The 25,666-nt window shown below is 43.0% G+C and overlaps 1 protein-coding gene across 2 annotated transcripts in view; it reads right to left on the reverse strand.

Annotated features, from left to right (window-relative positions):
• FNDC3B (fibronectin type III domain containing 3B) overlaps window positions 1-25,666 on the reverse strand; it is a 339,247-nt gene that overhangs the window by 34,696 nt on the left and 278,885 nt on the right. For both annotated transcript variants that reach the window (XM_046002797.1, XM_046002798.1), the window contains exons 12-22: window positions 23,321-23,445; window positions 21,920-22,094; window positions 19,751-19,837; window positions 18,181-18,319; window positions 15,721-15,792; window positions 13,657-13,775; window positions 11,660-11,765; window positions 10,573-10,745; window positions 8,154-8,267; window positions 7,685-7,834; window positions 3,993-4,273 (exon numbers count right to left, since the gene is read on the reverse strand). In XM_046002797.1, coding sequence (XP_045858753.1) covers window positions 3,993-4,273; window positions 7,685-7,834; window positions 8,154-8,267; window positions 10,573-10,745; window positions 11,660-11,765; window positions 13,657-13,775; window positions 15,721-15,792; window positions 18,181-18,319; window positions 19,751-19,837; window positions 21,920-22,094; window positions 23,321-23,445 — 1,541 coding nt within the window. The remainder of the gene's footprint in view (window positions 1-3,992; window positions 4,274-7,684; window positions 7,835-8,153; window positions 8,268-10,572; window positions 10,746-11,659; window positions 11,766-13,656; window positions 13,776-15,720; window positions 15,793-18,180; window positions 18,320-19,750; window positions 19,838-21,919; window positions 22,095-23,320; window positions 23,446-25,666) is intronic.

Below are 25,666 nucleotides of genomic sequence, written 5' to 3' on the forward strand. Positions count from 1 at the left end.
TAATGCCCTTAAAAATAGCATTGTAGGGGCACTTGGGTGGCTCAGATGGTGTAAGTGCCTGCCTTCAGCTCAGACCGTGATCTTGGGGTCCTGGGATTAAGCCCTGCATCGGACTCCCTGCTTGGTGGGGAGTCTGCTTTTCACTCCCCCTGCCTGTGATCTCTCACTCTGTCAAATAAATAAATAAAATGTTTAAAAAAAAACCAAAACATTGTAATTTCAACCAAATTCCCTACAGGGTGTCAGTAATCCAGTGGGTATTTTTGTAAGCACCAACTTTCGGAAAAGCAACAAATCCATTAAAAACCCCACTGGTGTCAGAGGGTTGCTTATAGAGATGCACATTTCTGTTTTGGCAAAACAGAGAAAGACAAACTCAGCGTGAGAACAAAGTGTAACTGCTGAAGTTTAAAAACAAATAAAAGAAGCAAGTGCTGCTTAAAATGTTTCATTCTACGCTTTTGTCTAGAACATCATGATCTGTTCACTCATCTTTTAACCGATTTGTGGGACAGAAAAAGGTGAGGTAAATGTTGATTGGACTGAAATTATACCCTTAGTTACTAGAAATACTCAATTTTGTATTTCATTTTAATTACAGCACTTCTGTTTTTGAAACATACACAGAACAAGACAGTGGGCTGGTCAGACTTCTACAACAGAGTACCCAATTATGTACTCTAGAAACTGGTCTAAAGTTGTATTAAAAAATCTTATATATAAATGAAGACTTTAATATCTTAAATAGGAAACATCCAATTTACTTCACCCAATGAAGAAGATGGAGGACAGCTAACTCTTTTGGAGAGAGGGTGGGCCGGGGGAACAGCAAGAACAGACAGTACAACTAGATGCAAAGATTTACCTTTTCTAAAGCCATTCCATCCTCATGCAGTCTGTCTGAAATGGGATCTTCCAGAACTACCTTGTTCAGGTTAAAGAGAGACTTTCCATATCCAGCTCAATATACTAGTCCTGCATATCAATACTGAATTGTTCATGCTACGTCCATTAAATACTTTCAAAGTATTAAAGTTTTACCACCCAAATCTAAACTCATGCTTCCATAGTCCCTAAACATTTCACTAAACATTTCACCCTCTCTAAAATAGAATTACCTTGGGAGAGACTTCGAGATTTTTTTTTTCCTTAAGATTTTACTTATTTACTTGATGGGGAGAGAGAGACAGAGAGAGACAGAGAAAGCGTGTGTGCAAATGCAAGCAGGGAGAGGAGCAAAGGCAGTGGGAGAAGCAGACTCCGTGCCTGGACAATGAGGCCAAGGCGGGGCTTGATCCCAGGTTCCCAGGATCGTGACCTGAGCTGAAGGAAGACACTTAACCAACTAAGCCACCCAGGCACCTTGAGAAGGACTTTTTTTTGGGTAAGATTTTATTTATTTATTTGACAGAGAGAGAGAGAGAAGCGGGCTCCTGCTGAGGAGAGAGCCCGACATGGGCTCGATCCCAAGATCCCAGGATCATTACCTGAGCCGAAGGCAGACACTTAACCGACTGAGTCATGCAGGCACCTCAGAGAGGGACTTTTGAACATGTCTTTAAATCATCATTTTTGTGGAAGATATTTCTCGTAATTTCCACTGTGAATGCTATTTCATTATTAAGCAAAGAGTCCTGTATCTGTTCTTTCATATAAATCTTTGAGCTCTAGCTTTCTTTCTCAAAGTCATCAGACTGTACATTGAGTAAGAAGAGTCAGCACTCCCCCATGAGCAGATCCTTCAATAAACCTTGAAGATTTATAGTCACTTACTTCACCTTTAAGGTAGATATAATACCTGCAAGAAGCAAAAATCTTGGACTAACATCTTGCCCTACAAGAATTTTATTAAAAACAAAAAAACCAAAAAAACAAAAAGGACCTTTTATGATTTCTGATCCAAACATTCAGAGAGCTGACCTGAGAGTCTGAGTTTACTCTGGGGTAGACATGGGTGTGGATCAGAATGGAGGCAAAACCTTTCTGTGAGCCCCTGAACCAGTGTGGCTTCTTCTAAGGTTTTTCCACCAGAGGGATGAGGTCAGGCAATATTCTGGAGAGCTGGGGAATGACATCCTCTTGGTCATTTTTCCCCAGAGATACACCTCATGGTGAGGTTTTCCTTAGCGCATCATCACTGGGGAAATTCCCTGAGGGCAAGGTGTGGATTTAGTCATCGCTGGATTTCCTCAGCACCTGGTTAGAGAACTCTAGACACAACAGATGCTTGGCATGTGGTCAGCAAACATGAGTGAGGACTGGTTTTTTTTAGAATGGCTAAAAGGCTAAAAATGAAAGAATACCCTTGGCCTGTCTCTTCATCTCAGTCATATCCCATTTTATTTAGTTTCTTTCTCAAGTCCCACTTCAAAGCATTGAGATCACACTCCGAACCTGGGTTTTCCTCTCTGAAATACCAACAGGATTCTGTACACAATTTTATTTTCAGCCTGTGATGTCATAATAACCTACTGTCCTACTACTACTATGTAAGTGTCCCTCAGTTCTGTGAGCGCTCTGAGGGCAAGGATAGGGTCTAGTCTAGAATTGTTTCACAGACACACAGTGTTTGTAGTACTATACCCAAAAGAGATTTTTTACGAACCCGTCATTGCTTTTGAAAAGCAAAAATAAATCTAGTTATATAAGTCAGTTTCTTTTTTTTTTAAAGATTTACTTGAGAGAGAGCGAGAGAGAAAACGCAAGCAAGGGGAGGGACAGAGGGAGAAGCAGACTCCCTGTTGAGCAGGGAGCCCAACGCTGGGCTTGATCCCAGGACCCTGGGATCATGACCTGAGCCGATGGCAGACACTTAACCGACTGAGCCACCCAGGCACCCCTCGTTATGTAAGTCGAAATGCACTGAATACACCTAAACATTGAAGCTTAGCCTTGCCAATTTAAACCTGCTCAGGACACTTACATTGGCCTCTACTGTTGGGAAAATCCTCGATCACAAAGCCTCTTGTATAATCAAGTACTGACTATCTCCTGTGATGTACTGAGTACTGGTCTGAACTTGAAGACCAGAAAGGCTGCATGGGTACAGAATGGTTGTGAGCACAACGGTTGGGGACACTCCTGATCGCGTGGTGGCCTGGGGGCTGCGGCTCAAGGCCAGTGCCCATCCACAGGAGAGTCAGGGTCAGACCACACGACCGCTAGTCCAGGAACAGCTCGAAATGCAAAATCAGAATCCAGTTCCTACTGAATGTGCATTGCTTTCACGCCATCATAAATCAGGACTGTCTGGAACCTGACTGAGGGAGATGCTCCGAGAAGGCACACCTCAGTGACTACAGCTGCTTCTTGGACTCTAATGCTAACTGTACACTGTCCGTTTTCAAGGAGTTAAGGCAACTTGGAGACAGAGCTAAATAATTTGAAATTTCAAGAGGCCACGTTGGAGAAGAAGATGTGTGAGCAGAGGAAGGGGAGGTTGCTGGCTTTCTAAGAATTCCGGGGTGGGGGAGAAAGAATGCAGATGCTAACTGAGCTTTGCTCAGTAATGTGTAATGTAACTTTTTTCTCTGCTCTCCCCTCCCCCGCAAAAACCCTGAGTACAAGCTACATCACCAATGCATTGTAACACTGTGTCTGCTTTGGGGGAACCAAAGAATGGTGAAGCACTGCTTGGGAGGTGGGTAAGTACATGCTGAGGACAGTTGGTGTCCACAGAGAAACATGAGTCCAGGGTAAAAGTACGAAGAAAAGTGGCTTAAGAAAAGTGGCTTACTAGAGACCAAGAGGGAAGAACTAATTTAAAGCAGCAGGTAAAATTCCCCCTCAAGGGTTAGGAATTGTATAAATTTGTAACCGACATACAAAGAACAAAGCAACACAAGTTTTCAAGATGTATCTGCATTCCGTACTCTTAAATACATTAACTAAGAATGATTAGAATTCACTCTTTGGCCTTTAGAACCTGAAGGGTCTAGAGCCGTGAGTACTGATGTGTTGATACAACTTTATTTCTGCTTTCCTGCACTCACCGGTAGGTGGTTTCTGGAAGGAGGTCTTTTATAACATGGGTGGTGGTATTGGCCACGGTGATACTAGTGTCTCCAAGATCAATGTTGTAAGCAAGGATTTCAGATCCATTATTGCACGGCTCTTCCCAGTTCAGTACAAGGCACACGAAAGGTGAATCAGGGTAGGCATTGAGGGTCTCCTCTTCCAGGACACAGAGAGTGGAGACAGGGTCAGGAGCAGACGCTGGTGTCTGGCAGAGGACAAGCTCACTATATGGTCCTGCTCCAGCTTGATTGACAGCCTAAAAAGACAAGGGCAAGCAAAGTCCACGTTACCCCAATGTGAATCCTAATGCCTTCGCATTAGGCGCTGCACGCAATTTACTTCTAGAAATCTGGGTAGAGCTTAATCTCAGAAAATGTTCCCTTTTCACAACCAACTTTCCCCACAGATGTCAATGGCAACGTCTCTGTTAATAAAGCAGAAGATAATATCACCATCATCACCTTTTATGAGAAATAATTTAAATAACACTTTGTGTTTGCACAGCCCACTTCAGGTTATATGCTGCCCTGTGACAACTCCCCAGTAACCATCTGGGGTAGACAGTAAATGCAAGTATTCTTCCACAGCTTTCCATGTGAATGATAAACTGCTATACAGCCCTTTCTGATTTTACCTGAGCACAAGAGCTGAGAGCTTCATTACTCACTGCTCTATCAAATACTTATTCAATGGGTCTCCAGGGCCATACTCTCGTTTCTACTGACCTGCAGCTGCTTCTCAACCACCTTTGCCGGATGCTACTTATCACCTGGATCTCTCAATACTGAAGGCCACCAGGGCTCAGGCCATGGATACCTCCTCTTCTTCTTTTTAAATCTCTAACTCCTCGAGGAATCACGTTGTCCCAGGGGTAAATGCCATTTATATCATATCCCAGGGATAAATGCCATATTATACCCTAATACTATTTATATCCTACTCCCAAATTTACTTGTGTAGCTCAGACCACTACTGCGAATGCCAGCCCAGTATATCCTTTGGGACATCTCCACTTGAACGTCAAGGAGACATCTTGAACTCAAGTGTCCGCACCGTCCCTTCATCTCCACCCCTCCTCTTCACCGAAAAACCACACTGCACCTGCTGTAGTGCCTCTCATCCCTCAGGTTGTTCAAGTCATATCCCAGAGACATCACTGGACATCTTTCCTCCTCTCATCCCCCAATCCAGGCCCAGAGCACATCCCGCACCAAAGCCTGGTCCAACACATTCAACTCTCTCTCCTCTGGCTCCTGTAATGAACTCCTCGCTGGTATATGGGTGTCAGCCCTTGCCTGATATTCTGTATTCCTAGCAAGCACAGTGATACTGCTCATATCCCTTCCACGGCCTCCCACCATATTCAGAATATACTTCAAAGTCTTCCCAAAGCCTGCAAGACCCTATCTGATCTGCTCACCAGCCTCACTCTCAAACCCACTGCCACTCTGACTTCATCACCTACTAGTCTCCCCCTCACTTGCTCTGCCCCAGGAATACCGGCTTCCTTGCTGTTTCACAGGACACCAAGTCTGCTCCTGCCTCAGGGCCTTTGTCCTTTGCTGCCCTTCTGTCCAGGAATCTTTCCCCCTAGACATTTGCAGGCTTTCCCTCAAGGGCTACCTTTCGGTGAGCCCTCTCTGAACACCGTATTTAAATTTGCCGTCATCCTACCCCGCTTTCACCCACTGTGATCCTCCTCATTTCCTATTTCCCTTCTTTGCTTTATTTTTCATCACATCATCTATCACCTCCACAGGATCTATTTCATTTAATTTACTCCCTGATGAGGATGTAAGTTCCATAAGGGCAGAGTTGTCTGTTTCCGCTCGCTGCTGTATCCCCAGCAACTAGAACAGTACCTAATATAGAATACGTATCAATGAATGTCATTAAACGTTTATTTTTTTCCTTACAGAGAGAAAAACATTTAGCAGACTCCTTACAAAAGTGAATGTACTCTAAAATCCAGTTCTCATTTAATTCATAAGAGTTTATGAGGACACATTACAAAACTAAATGAAAGTAGTTCGAGCTCTTCAAAACAAAAGCTGTAACACTTATTTTAATGTTTTATTTTTTACAACTTTGACAGAGTGAGAGCGAGCTAGTGAGCGAGCATGAGTGGGGGGAGGGGCAAAGGGAGAAGGAGCAGCAGATTTCCTGTCGAGCAGGGAGCCCAATGCAGGGCTCGATCCTAGGACCCCAGGATCATGAGCTGAGCTGAAGGCAAAGGCTTAACTGACTGAGCCACCCAGGTGCCCCATAACACTTACCCATTACTGTTAATTTCAAAGATGCTCAGAGCATTCATTTCCTAACAAATCACTTTACTAGACTGTAATACTTGTCACATCTTCCTACTTCTGGACAATACAACTCTCTTTTTGGTAAAATTTTACACTCAAAAAGGACAGTGAAGTTCTTTCCTGTGGTGGCAGACAGTTCTTTATTTATATCCTGCCTTGTTCCAAAAACAGGAGTGTAGCACATATTTTGTAACCTTTTCCCAGTGACTCAGCATTGCTATTATAAAGATCAGATAATGTGCTGTGACCCTGACTCACTGACAAAGAGTTAATTATGTCCCAGGTGCTCCATTCAAGAAGGAAGGAAGGTGCATAACAAAAGAGTTTAATCAGAATGTTTATGATAAAGTAGGCTTCAGAATTAAACAGAGAAGTCTCAGTTGATCTGAAAAATTAATTTACGAAGGGAATATTTTCTCCAAAGAGGTCAGAGGCACTGGTATGTTGATGGACTTGTAATAAGCAATTTGTTTCATCACTTAGATCAGGTGGAAACCTAAATCTGGCATCTTTGCTTCTTCATCTATTTAAGTCCACACATGTGTGAAGACAGCCTTCTCCAAGGTCAAGAACCACATCTGACTAATCTTTGTACCTCTCCTCTTGATTATCTTGATCATCCTTTGATCCTGGCACAAAGTCATGCTCAAAAAAAATGTTACTTAACAAATGGAAAGAAATGGACAAAGAACCCTATTTTCTTAGGACAATAAGGCTTTACAGAGGGGTAAAAATAACTTATACGAGTCAATAAAGTAAAAGTAAACTCATGACTGCTATCACTTTTAGGGGCTAGGCTAGGAGCCAACTGTTCTTAATGTTACCCTATTTGGACTCCCAGGTCAAAGCTTCCAGATAACCAGCTTTGTTAATGATCCCTGAGAAGTGGGAGGTGGATCCTGTAATCTAATGCAGAACAGTCCAAATCACCCTAATGTTTGTTTCTGGCAACCATTTAACCACCAGCATAGACATCTTCTGCCTTTTGCCAGTTTTAAGTGTCTCTCCCGCTGAAACGACCATGTTGGGAGAATTCAAACAGAAGGAACCTTCCCCAAGGAGCCCTCACACCTTTGCCTTGGACTCGGTCATTGACTCAGTGAATTCACAAGCAAGACATCAGGATGGGGAGAAGTAAGAATGGTGTGGAATCACTTTTTGATCGTATGTTGCAGGACCTCCTAGAGAAGCAGAGATTAATTTTAAGACACCAAGACAATTACATTTATTTTTACTTAAAAGGACTCTTTTCCATATTATCCCTCTTGACAACCTCAATCACAGGCCTTTGAGTAAGTTCCCGGAGTGTCTCATGGAACACCAGTGCCTAGGAGTGACATTCAGTAATGTCCACCTACCTGTAGTCTACAGCAATATTGTGCAGCGGGCAACAGATCCCTTATCTCAAAGCCGGTGTCTGTCCCATGATAAACGAGTTCTAAGGATTCTTCATCTTCTCCCCATTCCAACCTGTACTCCGAGATGTCGGCACCAGAGCTCTCAGGACTCTGGAAAGCAGAAACTCAAGTAGTTAATTTCACTGAGAAGAAAAGCCTAGGATGTTTGTGTTCAACTAACTGAACTGGGAAAAAAACAACATGCCCCTGGATATTTCAAATACAAAAGAAAGACATGAAAGAGATACTCAATTTCCTCTCCGTTCTGACAAGTGATAAAATGTGGTTGACTCTAAATGACATCAGCAAATGCCAAGGGAGATTAACGTGTTACGTGTGAATTTTTGCTTTGTAGCTTCCTTGTAACTTGCATTTGGGACACATAAAGTAGAAGAAATAGAAGTCGATGCAGAACACGCGCCTGACTTACCTCCCAACTCACTAGGATACATCCATCAGGTGTAAAAGAAATACAAGGTGCTTTGCACTGTCCAGGAGGCCCGGCAGCAGTGGTAATCTCTGAGACATCGGAATAGGGGCCATACTAAAAGAGAACACACACAGACCTGTATGCATGTTGTACGCACACGTGTATATGTGTGCATGTATGAAAGCTAGGTTAACAGCACCAACAGTACAACTGCTTAAAGAAGTATTACCTAACGGTTTTCACTCTGAGTTGGATGTGTATAAGGTTTTTTCCTACATTCAATCCCTGAGTGGTGAATGTCTGTTATATATGTATAGTCTTTTTATTCAACGATCACAAAGTTGGTTTAACATTTTTCCTTTATTCTGACATCAGAAACAAAAACATGCTGATTTTTGACACTATGACATTCTGTTTTAGCATTCCTCAAAGGATATCTCAGGAAACGAGGTCAGATGTACACCACAGTTTACTCTTCAATACACAAAAACCTACTTGAAACTGGTGGTTATCAAATTCTAACTCTTTCTTCTAGTTATTGGTGTTTTCCATTTTGAAAATGAAAGCTCCTGTTAACATGTTCTCAGCATCACCCCACCATTTCAACTATTTGAAGGTTTATACTACACTCCTCTGTTTTTCACAAGGCCTTAAGTGATCACACTACTCAGAGCCAACCGCCATTATTTCAAGAGAGCCAGAGTCACCCAATTTAATAGTGGAATTTGTGATACCACAAATAGCTGGGGCAAAGAACAAAATAAAATAATTTCCAGGCTAATGAAGTATATGACAATGCTTTTCCAAAATGGTAAAAAAAGATTAAAAAAAAAAAAAAAAACAACAACCTAACAACCAAAAAACCAGTCAAATTTTCCAAGATAATCTGCAAATACACTGCGGGGGGCGGTGGATGGGAGAGAGGCTTTCTGGAGCAGACCTCAGAAGTGGACTACAGTCAGATATGTGGTTGGCTTTCAATAGAACAGGATTAAACTGAGGCTGAGGACAATTTTTTTAGATGATAAATTAGTGAGAGGAGACAGAAAGTAAAACTCAGAGAGCGCTCCAGAGCTGCACATTTATCTTTGTTATGATGGAGATGCCCTGAACAGTGGATGGGAAAATGAGCAAAAACAACCGTACGATGATTTCTGCAGCATCTGTGGTCATCACCTTTCATGCTCTTTTTAATTATATTAGTTCAGGTGCATAAGTTTTCTTATCTTCTCATCAAAACATTTTTATTAGTATTACTTTTTTTTTTTTTTTAATAAATTTCAATAGTTGTGCTGTGTCTGAAATTCCTTCCCAACTAGGAATTTAGAAGGAATCCAGCTCCTGGTAAAGGCTTGTACAGATCCTACTTTAGACCAAATGTTCTCACTGTGAGCATGGCTAGCGGAAAATGGCCTGGAGACCAACACGTTCCCCTCTGTCAGACTCATGCAGGACAACCCAGAATGAGAAAAAGTCACTGCCAACTTCGTGCCGCTGTTGGCGGTACTTCCTTATTTTTAAAAATTCCATCAATTAATTCCATCTATTTATTTGTTTGGACTTGACCGTGGAAATTGTGAGTACACCTGGGGGGTTCTGTAGCAGCAGTCTGAGCTGCAAAGCCCGACGCTATCTGGTTACCTTTTTCTTATCGTCAATCACCCCCCAACCCACATCATTCTGCAATTACAATATAGGTGTAATACAGACATTGACTCAGTCTCTGACAGGCCACCTCGACACCTCCCAGAGGAGCACAAGGCAGGCCCGAGAAGAGTTCTCCAGTCTACCCTTGAAACAAAGCAAAACGAAAAGCTGGCCTCCCTACCTTCTATCCCACTCCAGTTCTGAGAACTAACCTAAGATACTGCTGGGTCATTTAGACAATATGGTAAAGGAGTGATTATGTAATCCTAATTTCCTAAACCTGATTAATATAGTCAATAAGCAAGTAGGAAATTATTTAAAAAAACAAACAAACAAACCAAAAGCATCTAAAGGGTGATGTTCTTATTAACCTTGAACTCTTCCTTAATAGAATGATATGAGGGGCACCTGGGTGGTTCTGGTGGTTAAGCATCTGTCTTGGACTCAGGTCATGTTCCCGGGGTCCTGGGATGAAGCATTGCATGGGGCTTCCTGCTCAGCGGGAGTCTGCCTCTCCCTCTGCCCCCCCCCCCCCCTTGCTTGCATGCTCTTTCTTTCTCTCTCAAATAAATAAAATCTTAAAAAAAAAAATAGAATGATACAAGGACAAAACAAAATTTCTAGTACTGGGTCAATAGGCAATCACAACAATGTATCACTTCAGATCTTAATGGTCATCAAGGTTGGCTATATACCACTGCGGAACTTCAGGAGGGTGGATACGGAAGTTAGAACCTTGTATCTGGATTGTGGTGTACAGGCATGTACTCACCCCTCCGTCATTCAGAGCCCTGACCCGGAAACGATACACAGTGCCGGGGAGCAGGTTGCCGACGGTGCACTCGAGTTCTGGCCCATGGTACACCTCCGAAGCTACATCCTCAGGCTCTGTCATCTCCACGCTGTACTCCGAGACCTCACAGCCACTTTCGGAGGCAGGAACGTCTGGGAATGGAGAATGCATCTCAGAACATTCTTGTGCTTCCAGCTGACCACATCATACCTGGTTTCCCACCAGGTTTGCAAAACATCATGTGCGGTAGCTGGTCCTCGGTATTCGGCTCACAGAAGAGCACTCGCACCTCCCACCCCAAAAGAAAAGAGATACGGAGGAGTTTCTGAATGATACTATCTGTACTTTCCAAAGCAAGTACGTCTGAGTACATTTACTTACATTAAAAACATAGTTTGAAAACAACGACTATTAGACAAAATGTCTTTATACTCTAAGGAAAGGAAGCTACAGAAGAAGAAAATCTTCTCTTTAATTTAAAACCAAAGGTCTCGTTAAATCAAGGTCAATGACCCCGAGTTGGTGCAGTGTTTTTTTATGTGGTAGACATAGGTGGTGGGGAAAAAGCAGTCAGAGTTTGCAGGTTTATATCTGCAAGTTTACATGCTGTCACCTGCTGATACCACAGGAAATGCTCAAACAACTTGAATCAATACTGCAGAGCGCTAGGACCCATGGGACAAAAGGACGGACGTCGCCGTACGAACCACCTCTCACTTTCATCTCTAAATTGATCACAATCAATTTGTGCTTGTGAATGAAGTTGAAGAATGAAGTTGAAAAATTCCTGAACAAGACTGGCCGCTCTGCCAAGATCTAGGAAAGTGCCCCCTGAAGGTCAGAGATGCCCACCCAGCATGTGGGGCTCTGTTGGGCACAGGAGAAGTGACAGTGCACAGGAGAACACAAACCCAGCCCAATACAAGTTCAACAGAAAATGGACATTTTCAGCCAAAACCACAATGGTTTTCAGAAGACTGCTGACTTAGTAACAAAGCATTAAATCTTAGCTTCAATCTCCAATTGTCCCAGTTGCCAATGTCAATGTGAAGTTGTGTTTACTCACCCCACTCTAAGTGGACTTCTTTGTGCTTTGGTCGACCCAAGACCCTCGGTGGTCGACACTGACCTGGTGCAATGCTTAGTGTGCGAGCAGGGAGACTTTCAGAACACTGCAGGAGAAACAGCGGAGAGAACCATCTCTTAGCTCCTGTGAATTCACAAGACCTCTACATACCAGGCAAATTCTACCCTCCAACCGAACATGCTGCCAACAGGGGGTTACATACTGAATGTGTATCACATAATTTTTTTCTCAAAAACATCTTTATTCCAATTGAGGAAATAATTAAATTAATATGTAAGACTTGAAAAAGTTAGGAAATAATTCAAAACATTATTAAAGTAGGTTGAGAATAAGAATTCCCATCCTTCTCCCTCCCCTCCATCTAAGAAGAGTTACAGATTTGCAAAACTGGATTTGGGGTTTTGTAAGGGGGGTGGGTAAAGCAAATAGAAAACTTAAAAACAAAACAAAACTCAGACAAGGCAGTGGATCACCATAACGAAGAGAAGGGAAAGGGGGGGAGATAGGAGGTGGGTGAAACCAAATTCTTGGATGTGAGTGTCCAGTATGAGTGGCTGATTGTGAAACAAAGACTGCAGGAGCCACAGAGTGGTGAGTATCAACATGGGTTGGCTGGCTGTGTTCTCTTACACTTCATCCCATCTTTTCCTGTGCTATGGTTCGACTTTGACTGTATCCTACTCTTTGATTTTGCTAAAGCCTGAGCTCAGATTTCTGATGCCATGCCCTACTTGTGTACACATAATTTTCATGCAACAACACCCTCTCTCGTGTGTATGCAAAGAGTGACTGCTGCATAGGGCTCTGGTAAAAATGAGTATTTCTGAAGTCAGATTCACAGATAGGGGTTGTCTATTCTAAGCACACAATTACTTTCCCTTAAACCCAAAGTAGAGAGAGCCTTCATGAGGACAGAAGAGAACACAAAACAACAGCTGGATGAACTTTTTAAATGTGCCATAAATGGCAAACCATCCACGTACAGAGCAGAAAAGCAAATAAATTCACTATTAATCAACTGAGTCTGACATTAACCAGCAGGTTCTGTTAATGCTAAAATAAGTCGGCCTTCTTGTAGGATCTGTTTGTGTAAGGCTGGTGATATGAAAGTTGACTGTCTGATCCTGAGCCTGGAGAAAACAAGACCGGGGAGGAGCACACAGCTCAACAGAACTCTTCCTTCTTCCTGAGAAGTGTTGCAGAGGAGACCGACTCCATATTTTCAGGCAGCACTGCCCCTCACACACTGGCTGACAGTCTGACTTTGTCTTGCCTTTCATGCACTTTCTGAATGTAAGTTAAAGCCATTCAGACAATAACTATCTGATTTCTAGGGCACACCCTGTGTATTTATGAGGTTATTTTGAGTGTACGAGAACACGGTGTGGCTGACACCAAGGCTCCTGACATGTTAACTGGCTGATCTAAGGTCAAACTAAGAGCAGACAATAAGGAATATGCTGCTGCCTACAGTTGTGTAAGTTGTGCACTGCACAACTGCAAAGGTGTCATTCAGCTCTGCCATCACAAATTTACACAGTTTTTGTAATAATTTTCCAGCAGATGGCAGTAAAGCACCTTGGGGAAAGTGTATCTCATCCTCTCAAAATTGCCAGATGTGGTAACAGCAGAGCTGTACAAGAGGTCGTATCTTTTTGACTCTAAATTCTATGCTCTTGGTATCATTGCAATAACGGAGGTTCCTCTTACTGAGCTAATACGAATGTCAGTTAACATTCAATTTTCAGCTGTCACATGTGATCATGCCAGAGTCTTCTAAGAAATAACTAAGTGACAAATGTACCTGACAACACCACGATTCAGCTGAGAATCACCGGGGCCTAGCTTTTTTGTCCTCTAAAGCACAATTTAAAAACCTCAAGTTTTCAAACACATTTTAAAATGATTTTATTTGGACGGTATGGATTGGTTGTCTGAACTTGACCCAAGAAGTTTACACCAAAACAAAAACCCACCTGACTGTGTCCTCCGGTGCTGATGCAGCATGCTCGAAGTTTGTACAAAGTGCCTGGTTTCAAGTGGGTGAAAGTGTATTCCGTTGCCGAACCGCTGTACGCCACCTCCCACTGACTCGCTGTAAGACAACATTCAGGTGTGAGTTTATGCCTTCCGGAAAATGTCATCGGATCAACCATTACGGGTGAGGAAAATTTCCGAGTGGTTGCCATGAGAACCAGCACCTCCTATTCTTTCTTTCTTTCTTTTTAAATAGCCAAGGGTCCTCTTACCATTTCCTTCACAAAGTTAAATATTCAAAATTCACAGGAGTCATTTTTAATACTTAGTACTGCAGGCTAGACTACTCAATACCAGCATTATTACATTTGCTGACTATGAGGTTTGGATGCTAGAAACCACATAGAATCCGTAGTGGGCATGGGGAGGGGGTGGGCAACAAGTGGTCACAGAGGGCAAGGTCCAGGGTGCAGTGAGCCCGTCATCAGGGGAGGAGGCTCAGCGGGTATGGGGAAGGCTGCTGGGCAGCCTGGGATACGCCACAGAGTTTCTCCTGCTGTCATCTGCAGGGAGGTCACAGTCAAGTGAAATCCTCCCGTTAGAGACGGAGTCCTTTGGGACAAAGTCTGCTGTGTTCATGGAGCTCATTTAAAAGACAGAAATGGCTGGGAGGGTGACAAATGAAGATGAAGCACTCAGTGTGACCTAGTCCTATGACCACTTCTGGGGGTTAAAGCAAGCAAGCGGGGTCCCAGGAGAGATCTGGTGCCTGGGGAAGCTGATGCCACCAGGGAGAAAGGGTCGGGGGCTGCCTTGCCGGGCGCCTGCCTCCCAAACTCTTCCCATGCTCCTTGGTAGGATGGATTTACCAGGGCCAAGGACGGGGGGCATTAGAAAGCATTATTCTGACACTATTGGTTAAAAACCTGTGAAGGGGCAAATGAGAACAGGGACAACGAAAAACAGCCCACTTTATGTGCTGGCAAAACTTTAAGGACAGAATGATGTCTACTTTCGATTGGATAGCAATGGTCAAGAGAGGCACGAAAATTCAAAATATACTTGGATTTTCACAAGGAGCCACTGGATACACCTGATTTCTCTCCTAGGGAGGTTTTCTAATATAAAAATCTAAATCAAATTTTTAGCCCAGAATATGATTTTATGTCTATCAAAACAGCTGTGCCCATCTCAAAGCATTCTCATGTTTTTAGCTTAAAAGAGAAGCCAACTGACATGAAAACCAAAGTACTCCAGGTGGCTATTGAGGTACAGAAGAGAAGACAGTCACACACCTGTGCCGCCTGTTTGTAAAAGTCAGCGCTACTGCTCTTTCTTTTTGCCATATGCCATAAACCACTTTTTTTTTTAAATCAGTGGTTAAAGGGATTATCAGAGTGGTGAGATATGTCATTTTTAGAGTTCTGATGACTATGCTTTTTTCTATTAAAGCCTAATGAATTTTATTAGAAAAAAGATCGAAGAATTTTTTAAAAGGCATTATTGAAGGAATTTGATCATTAACATGGTACTGCTTAATCCACACAGTATGACAGGTGATGAATGATCTGACTCAGACGTCCCACAGACAGAAAGACCTTTGCTGAACAAGTGTGACACTGTGGCGAGCTCTCGGTAATACTGTTTTGTTTGCTATCACTGTATGTGGGAATTTGAGGATTATCAAACTTGTTTGCTGTCTCCATGCTATCCTTCCTGGTAACTGCTTCTGACACTCTTCTGCTTATAAGAATTTCCAGAGAGTGTGCCAAGAGGGGGACGAAAATGTAATTATTCTATTAATTAGGACCACGGGTTTAAAGAAATGGCATGGAAAATTTAAAAACATGATAAAAATGTACCTTTTAAGCACACTCTGATCCCTGATGCTGTGTGTAAAAGAGAAAACTGTAAGTAAGTGATTCAGCTTTATTTCTTGTAATAGCACTATCATTAGAATGAATGGCTGCTCACTATGCCCACTATGACTACAAAGGTGTCTATCATATTGGATAACAGGGGCTGCTACTGGATTTGAGTAAAACAATTTCCCAAAACTTCACCTTCAGAATTTCCATCAGTAATCTCCAGCAAGTACTTGAGTATTTCTGAACCACCGTTGTCCTTTGGAGGATCTGGAAAGTAAGCAAACGCCTTATTAGTTACGAAAGGGCACTGATTTTTAACAGTAAATATCATTAGAACACAGAAAGTCAGGTAACACCATACTGCCTTAATTCTGGATTTAAGCAAAAGGTAAAACCATTATTGTATTGTTCTTGAAAAACAAAAGAAGCGAAAACAGCAAGAAACCCAGAATGTGCTCAGATTATTCAAAGTTCTAGAGCTAGAAATGTCAAAGAGTCAATTTAGTAAAACGAGCAAAATTCAAAATATGAGTTGATTTTTCTAAGAATTAAGTTAAATCTACTTGAGAATTTTAAAATATTTAATAATTTCTATATGAAGTGAAATATATATTTCCTTTATCATTATGTCATTCTGTACTTTGCTTAAGTTACCAGCGACCAGATTCTTCTGAGATAGAGAGGGAAGGAAAGAAAAGTGCACAAATTCACTGACAAGACAAATAAAACATCAGAATGTAATGATCTGTTCCATCACCGTTTGCTATTAAGCATACTGTAGGTCCCAAGTGAACCTGATATGCAGCCAAAGTTGTGGATCAGTGAGAACATGCACCAAAGAGGTGGTCTGAGGAAGGGGTGCTGGCTTATTACCAGAGCCCTATGCATGTCGGGTATTTACTCCACTAACTCTGGGCCTGCAAGAGTTTTCTATTCTGAGCAGAAAAATACCTTGCATTATAATTTTGCAAGACTATGCAGAATTTACTCTACTCTCAGTCTGTACTTCTATATTTGGGTATCGATTTCGCAACTTTTCTTCCCTTCTTTCACTTGGCATTTCCATTACTGTATACACATTTCATGAAGAAGATATTTAAAACAATAGTAGTGAAGTTAATTTTTTTTAAAAGATTTTATTTATTTATTTGACAGACAGAGATTAGAGTAGGTGGAGAGGCAGGCAGAGAGAGGGAGGAGGAAGCAGGCTTCCCACTGAGCAGAGAATGTGGGGCTTGATCCCAGGACCCTGGGATCATGACCTGAGCGGAAGGCAAAGGCTTTAACCCAATGAGCCACCCAGGCGCCCCAATGAAGTTAAATATTATAGCATATGGCTAATGAAAGTAAGTATTTAGTATTTATGGAACTTTCTAGGCTTTTCTGAGAAAAAAGCTTTACAATCTAGCAAAAAGCACACCTAGATTTTTAGTTTCTTTATCATATCCATCTTCCAAGGAAATAGATATCCTAATAATTCTGCCTCAAAATTTTTAGGTGACATGATATAGTTCTATGTCTCGATGGTTGATCCTCCAATAACAGTTGAATAATATTTTATTGAAAAAAAAATCTCAAGTAATCTCTGCACCTAAGAATCCCAAGATCTGGGGCTCAAACTCACAACCCCAAGATCAAGAGTTGTATGCTCTTTCCCTTGAGCCAGCTGGGTGCCCCAACAGTTTAATATTTCAAATTCCCTTTATATTACTTGGCTGCCAGGTAAACTTTTATTTTAAATTTCTCCTTTTATTTTTTGCCTTTCGGGTAGCTATTTTGACACATTAGTGATAATTACATATGTCAGTAGTTTTACATATAACTCCCAAGTGTTTCTTCTAATGGTATTCAATTCTTTTTAAGTTTTATTTATTGAGAGAGAGCGAGCACACATGCAAATGCATGTGGGGGAGGGGCAGAGGGAGAGGGAGAAAGAAATTCAGCTGACTCCACTCTGAGCACGGGGCCCAACGTTGGGCTCAATCTCACAACCCTGAGATCAATGACTTGAGCAGAAATTGAGAGTGGGATGCTTAACCAGCTGTGCCACCCAGGCACTCCTCTAACAGCCTTCATTTCATTGAAATAATCCATGCTGCAGAGTTAAACCACAATACCCTTCTGCTTGATACCCCCCCGCCAAGCACCACAAAATAACCTCAAGTGAAAAATTCCTGAAGTTCAGGACTTCTGGTTACATACAAGCAACAACAAAGATATAAAGTTTTCCTAGTTTTTCTTCACTTGAACATTCTGTACCTCAAAATTTCTTATGATGACATACCTAAAGTCTGAACTTTATTTTCAATATTAATTTTATAAATCAATTTTTTACATTAACTATCACGACCATCTGGTAACAGCATGCTGTCGAAGAATGAATATATTTTCAGAGATGACTACATTGAGATCAGTAATATATTAAAGTATAGGAGGAAAGATACAGGAAAAACCATTAAGGAAGTAAAATGCTCTTAAAATTGTTCATTTTACCAGTTGGTGGAATTCTCTGGCTGTTTCTCATACATACATTCCAAATCTGTAAAACTCCACAAATAACACCTTTTATTTCATATTTTGCTTTGTCACTACTGAAGTTAATCAGTTTTTAAAAATCTGTCAATAATAAGCAATAGGAACAGTAGCAAAACGTACCCCACTTGACACTAAAGCCATGAGATGTAACTGGTCCTTTAATGAGGGGTCTTGTGGGAGGCCCAGGCCTGTCAGGACTTGTCGTACACACCAGAACTTCGCTTGGACAACTCTTCCCTTCCACATTAGAAGCAGTCAGCTATAACACAACCAAAAAAAAATATATATATATATATATATGAACATGCTTTAGATCAGGTTTTAAAGAAATGGGCATTTTTTTAAAAAAAGATTTCATTTATTTATTTGAGAGAGCATGTATGAGAGAATGCAGAGAGAGAAGGAGAGGGACCAGCCAACTCCTGCTGAGCAGGGAGCCTGATGTGGGGCTCGATCCCAGGACCCCAGGACCCTGGAATCATGACCTAAGCCAAAGGCAGATACTTCACCAACTGAGCCACTCAGGAACCCTGAAATGGGTACTTTTAACATGGCAAGATCAAGGCATCTGTAAACTCACACAGATAGACACACACACACACACATTTCCTCTCTCACAATCTCAAACAACTGATTTATAAGGGTTTCCTTTACGAGGTACTTATTTCCTGTAGAGTTAGCTATGAACAATTGAAACAGTAAAGGTGGGTTTTAGTGAAAGAGTAAATTTTTACCCTTTCGGAAGACATAAAACAAAATCAGTATGTTACTTCCTGGTTCTTACTGTTTTGTGGAAGGAAAGTATGAGGAGGGGAAAACAGGTAAAAATGCCTTTATTTATTTAAGAGGAGGGCAATGCCACCTTGTGGAGAAATGCTAGCAGTAGCCCTACGTTCTCAGAGCCGGCTCCAAGTAACAAGCATTTGTTAAAAATCAGAAACTATCATTTTCCTCGAACCGTCCCACCCTTCACTGGATAATCTGACAGCTATTTACTGAACGACTACTACGTGTCAAACACCATTTGGTCCCCAGAACTGGAAAAGGAAGAGAAGACTCAGAAGATGAACTTCTCCCTCCAAAAAGGACACAGCCCTAGCAGACCCTGCAGCGCTTGGCCCCAGATCAGTAAACAGCCCTGCGGCTGAGAGCGCCACCCACCACTCTGCTCGCTCTAATGGCTGCGGCTGGGAGCTCCATTTTTCCTTACAGTGCAGAGTCCTCTGGTGACATTAACAGTGGTGGCTGATGACCACAGCAATGCCTAAGTAGGGACAGAGTGGGCACGGAAGAGAAACATAAAAGTAGCTGGAGAAAAAAGAAGTGGGCAGAAGAGAGGCAGAGGGAGAGTGAAAGGGAAATCAAATTAAAAGGAGAAGCACGGAAGGGCAAGGGGGGAACGGGTGGGTGCGAGGTGCGCTGAGCGTTCAGCTCAGGTGCCCTCAGCCGCCGGCACCCGGCCACCCTGTGATGCGGTCTGTTCCAGCATGCGACAACAGGTTCCTCTCTCAAAACTGGGCTTTAAAAATGTAAAATACAGTGTGCCTTCTGTAAGTGTTACTTTAATAATGTAAAGCATGGTGAAACTTAAAAATCTTTTCACCTATGGAGTCTGTTTGAAATGGTAAATGGGTGCAACATGAAACAGCTGTTTTTTTAATCAGTTCAGGTACCAAAATGACTGACTCACCCTGAATTTATACTGTGTGCTTCTTTTGAGATTTTTCACAGTACAGGTTAAGTCCTCTCCAGTGTATTTCGGGTGGAAAAGGTTATCCTGCAAAGGCAAAGCCAGAAAGAAACATCAGTATCACTGAAATCTGGGCATTACTAAATACCTCTGTGTTTAGGATTTTTCTATTGCCTCTTTCCATCACCACCAGCAGCCAGAGGTCGAGCAGCAACAGCAAAAAGAGAGGGTCAGAGTCCTTGGTGCTGTGGATAGTGCTGTAGCTCTATCAAGTAAAAATCTGACTTTATCTCATTGTAGTTTCCCCTGGGTCTGTGGAACTTTACTGTGAGGCTGGAAGGAATGTGCATGAGAACAGTGCTCTCCTGAGAGAATGCAAATCCGCCCAGGGCAAAGATGCCACCCCATGCTTTCCTCCCAGAGCAAACTTCTCCCGGTTCTTCAATAAGCATTTTAAACAAAGGATTAAACCACCAAGCAGGGCCAGGTAACCAAGTAGTATGTACTGTAAAAAAATGTATTTAACGTTAGTCGGAGAGGAACATCTTCTTCCGGGCTCTTCACCGTGTAGCTGCAATGTGCTACGTAACGAACTGAGGCTGAGCTTTCTGACCACACAGTGTCCTCTTCTGGCCAAGGGAGAAAGGGCAGTCTGGACGGGAAAGGCATGATCCTTTAAGAGGCTAGGTATCCCCCTAAAAGCCCAATGTGCAGAATTCATTCACTAGTCTTCTCAATCACACATCCCTCCACCCAGCCAGCCATCAACAACTACGGAGCACCTCCTTGGCATCAGGCTTCCTTCCGCCTTCTACGGGCTCAGTGCTGCCCAAGAACAGATAAAGCCTTGCCTGCCAGAAACATACATGCCAGGTGCAGACCATGATTAAAAAAATAAAACCTACACATAAATATGAAGCAGGCTGCGGGGTGTTAAGGGCAACGACAAAGAAAATCAAGCTGGGTGAAAGGCCAGAGCAGTGGGTCAAGTGAGGTGCTCCTCTAGGGCTGTGCCTGTTAAATAAGGCAGCCATGTGGGGCTCTTTAAATTTAAACTAAATACAATTCAGAATTCAGCTCTGTGGGCCCACAGCCATATTTCAAGTGCTCAATCGTCACATGTGACTAGGTGCTACCTTTATTGGATAGCACAAACTACAGAACATTCCCATCATTATGGAAAGTTCTACTGCACAGTGCTGTTTTACAGAAGGTGGCTCTGCACAGGTCACATGTGAGGAGACCTGAGGGAAATGAGTCAAAGGGAAGTGGAAGGGCCTTCGAACTGTCGGGCCCAGAAACTGCAAATGCCCTGAGGTCAAGGCATGCTTGCATGTCCTATGAGACTACAGAGGCAGAAGCAAGGACCTGAAAGAAAAACAGAATAGGGGGCGCCTGGGTGGCTCAGTGGATTAAGCCGCTGCCTTCGGCTCGGGTCGTGATCTCAGGGTCCTGGGATCGAGCCCCGCATCAGGCTCTCTGCTCCGCGGGGAGCCTGCTTCCTCCTCTCTCTCTGCCTGCCTCTCTGCCTACTTGTGATCTCTCTCTCTGTCAAATAAATAAATAAAATCTTAAAAAAAAAAAAAAAAAAAAAAAATTTATAAGAAAAACAGAATAGCATGGGACCTTGCAGGCATTGTAAGGGCTCCAGCTTTTATTCTGGAAGGGTGGGGAAGGCCCAAAGGTAGGAAGGGTTCTGAGCAGGACACCGACAGGATATGTTTTACTTAACAGATCACCTCAGCTTCTTGTGGATAACAGACTATAGTGTAATAAGGGTGAGAGGAGGGAAAATATGTAAAGAGACCACTGCAATAATCCAGGAATGGGATAATGGTGGCTTAGGAAGGGGTAGCAGCCTTGGATACTGAGAAATGGCCAGATTTTGTGTTAATATATGGACACAGATTTAAAAGGATCTGCCCACTGATTATATAGATGGGGTGGAGGACAACTCCAGATTTTCTGGCTTCCCCAAACACAAAGAAAGGAATGCCACTCCCTGACATAGGGAAGACTGTGGGAAGACAGGTTGCAGCCGGCGGTGGTAGGAATTAGGAGTTCGGTTCTGAACTTATGTAGCTAGAGCACTTTTATGGCGTTCTGTCTGTTACAACAATACTGACTTATACAGAACACACGCAAGGGTATAAAATCCACAGGGCTTACGTTTTCATCCTCCTGGATTTCCAAGGTGTAGGTGACTGCTTCCTCGGGTGAACAGCCTTCTGGTTTATTCCACTGCAACGTGACCCATGTGACCCCAGCTCGGACAAGTCTTGGCGCAGAGGGCATCTGAGGAATGTTTCCTAATGTGTAACATACCACCTCTTGGCTATAACCGCTATGGAGAGACAAACCCAGGAAGACATACATTTAGGGACATGGGAGGAGTCTTGGCATTTTAAAAGAGAAGGATAAGCCCACCTACTGCCTGACTGGCTTGGGCTAGAAAGTCTGGGGCATGACAGATCCAGCCAACAAAGGAAGGCAAGCACCCTTTATGTGATACTCCCTACTACCCCGACTCTCCATTTGCCAGATTGCCTGCTTTAGTCTCCTACTAAGAAAGCAGAGCATGTTGCAGGACAACATAGTCAAGGATTTATCTCCCACCCCCCGAAAGCACCCAGCAGAAAGCACAACACTGTGCAGAAGCACTAAGCTATGACCCACAGCGACCAAGGAACCTTCACATCAGTATGAGCACAAATCACTGTCTGCTGACGAAATACACTGCTTTACAAATATATACGGTTCTAGTTTTCAGAAGTTTGTGGGTGCTTCCAATTCACCGACAAACCCTTGAAGCCTTTATCATTATGACTTTTTCAGCCAGCAGACCTGAACTGGCAAACACGGGTGGGGAGAGGGGGCGTGAAACCTTGTGATGTTCTCGAGGCTGGAGAAAAGCTTGAGGACCGATGATGCACTGAACCTTTAAGATTTTTCAATAAGCAGTGATGAAAGAAAAAGGATTTTTCCCTTAATCAAGAGTTACCCAGGAAGTACAATTGAAATATGGTCCTTTCAAAGCATCTTTAATCCCCAGACGCTCCCTCGGACACCTGTTATGGCCTTTCTTCTACAGCTTGGAGGCAAGCTGTGGTGCCTGGGCCAGGTGGAGTTTTCTCCAGGCTTGTAAGGGTCTACCCAGGGCTTGACAACAATGGCCGGCCCAGCACCCCTTTCTATCAGGCAACCTCAAATATAACTGAAAAAGGCAACCACATGACTAGTGATGAAAGGAAAAAGCATGTGTTCTGAAAAAAAATAAAGCCTCAAGAAGGATTTCTCTCAGAATCTGAACTGCTACCTTCATCTGGGCTCCTAGGGACACATCATGGGGCCTCGGCCTCACAGCCTGAGAGCTGGCATGGAGGCCACCCAGAGCATTCATCACCTTGGGACACGCCTTTCACCCTCTGATTAGGGTTCCTTCGAGGAAAATCTCAAATTGGCTCAGTGTGGGGCAGTGGATGTCTTCACACGTTTCAGCCACATGAGAGGAAGACACAGAATGACCACATGAGTGTTCAGTGGCAGGAGGGCGAGGAGGAGGCGTCATACCTGGTGCCGATGTCATTCCGAGCAGCCAGCCTGAACGTGTACCCCATCGCTGGACAAAGCTTTGTCAACTTGCAGTGCTTCTGACTCCCAAAGAAGCACTGTCTGAAACCACTGTTTCTCTTTCCCTAAAAGGCAACAATGAAACAATGCACACAAGTTTAAAAAAAAAAAAAAATCAGTAATAAGAAACTGAGGAAGGCCTTCTGAGTAATTGTTTCATTTCCTGGGTCTGGATGAACAAAACCAAGTTCTAGGGGAGTGTGTGACAATGCAATGTCATCCTGAACATAAAAGGCACTACAGAAACATCTGGGGGTGCCTGGATGGCTCAGTCGGTTAAGCATCTGCCTTCAGCTCAGGTCGTGATCCCAGGGTCCAGGGATCCACTTGGGCTCCCCAGCCAACAACAGGGAGTCTGCTTCTCCCTCTGTCCTCCTCCCACTCATTCTCTCAATCTCTCTTTCTCTCTAAATAAAAAGAAATCAGAAAAAAAAAAAAAAAAAGAAAGAAAAACCTGTAACTGAGACGAGTCATGCCTCATGCTTGTGGTATTTCTGAACTGGTTTTGGTTAACAACAACAACAAGAACATCAAAAGTCCTATCAGGTATGAGGCAATGCACCATTTCTAAGATCCTCCTCACTTGGCTTGGTCAAACTGCCCAGTCTGACCAACCAAGGGTAAGTCTGCAGCCTTACTTTAGGGATCGCTAGTTCAGGAAAGGCAGTAATTGCCGAGCACCTGAGGATCAGTCTAATGAGCTTAGCGTGCCAGAGAAGAAAGCCCTCCCCAGGCTTCTCTCTCCTTTCCCACTCTGCCCCCCTCCCGCTAGTCCCTGAACATGTACATTCCTGCAGCGGTGAGCTATTTGTTCACTGATCCCTAAATATGGGTCACATGCCTTTGACTCATCTCGCCCATATCTGCTTCCCTCCTAACAGTGCCGTGGACAGTCACGGAGCTCAGTCACTGCTTACGGAGTTGAATGTCTGACAAGCACCTTGATGTCTGATGAGCAACCTTGGCAGAATTCACCTATATGTATGATTGCCACTCTTTACCGTTCTTATCAGACCAGAAATACATTTTTAATGCCTTTCTAGTCCATGACGCTTCAAAATCTTTGAAGTAAAAAGAAACCACTCTGGTAGGTTGTCTTCACAGACCCATGAATAAGAAAAAAGTCACCTGCCCTGTGCTACGCTCAGGCACAGACTCCTCCTATCAGTAGGATGGCAGAACAAATATTTCATACCCATCATCCACAGCATTTTTATCAATGTTCACAGAAAGAAAGCCACATGCCAACAGTGAATGAACCTTAGCATTCTAATCAGATGGTTGGGCCCAGGGCTTTCAGAAATATGTTTGAAGTTCTCAATTTATTTTATAAAGAAAGATGAAAGCACATTTTTCTCCTAAGCAAATTTAAGCATTTCCTTCCTTTAAGCAGGCCTCCAGAACATTTACCGCTGAAACACATTCCAGGTGAAGTTTAATTAAAAATAAAATAAACACGCAACTAGCTTGAAGTGCCACTAGGGTGAACAGATTAAAAACCACTGGTACATTCATCCTCAGACTAATTCCCCGCCTTTCTCTCCCCTCACCAAGCAAGGTGGTGCCCTTTCCAGGAAGGGAGTGGAAGTCCTATTAATCTTTGAGATTCAAAGTTCATATTATCAAGGTTTCAAAGTCCACTCAGATGCAAACTGCAAAGTATAACATTTTTCAGCTGCTACTTGGGCAAAGTCACTGAGTGGCTGCCGTATCAGCTTACTTTAACCTTGAGTGTAAGGCTGCAGCAGACGATTTATTCATAGCAACACCGTTTATACATACATTTGCATAATTACATCCAGGGTCTGATTATACTCTGTGCACACCCTGGTATGTTTTGTATCCATTTCAAGCTGTAGCGTGATCTACCTTCTTTCCTCTTCTATTTCGGAGCTTAGAGTAAACAGTGCAAGAAAGGCACATCCTGTGGCCACGGAAGCCTCATCCCTTCCAACCCCGACGCTGGCTCCCCTTCAATGCCTCATTTTTCCTATTTCTTTGTTTGGTCTCCTTTGCCCATTTCTGGTGCTTAGGACTATAGCCAGTAAATAAAAGTCAGTCTGTTTCTTACTAGGTTGATTTGCTTTAATAGGGTAAAAACTGGACTCTCTGTGGCTGAAATGAGAAAGAATGGGGAAGATCGATGATGGGGACTAGACTTCTCTTTTAAAGGGCCATAGCACTGTGATTTGCTCAAGAATTGGGAAAGAGGTATTCTGTGACCTTGAAGACATTTCTCCTATGTTGCCAAATTTCCTCCTGCCCCCCCCCACCTCAGTATCAGGA

The sequence above is a fragment of the Meles meles genome, chromosome 4, assembly GCF_922984935.1.
Source record: "Meles meles chromosome 4, mMelMel3.1 paternal haplotype, whole genome shotgun sequence".
In the NCBI taxonomy this organism is placed as follows: Eukaryota; Metazoa; Chordata; class Mammalia; order Carnivora; family Mustelidae; genus Meles; species Meles meles.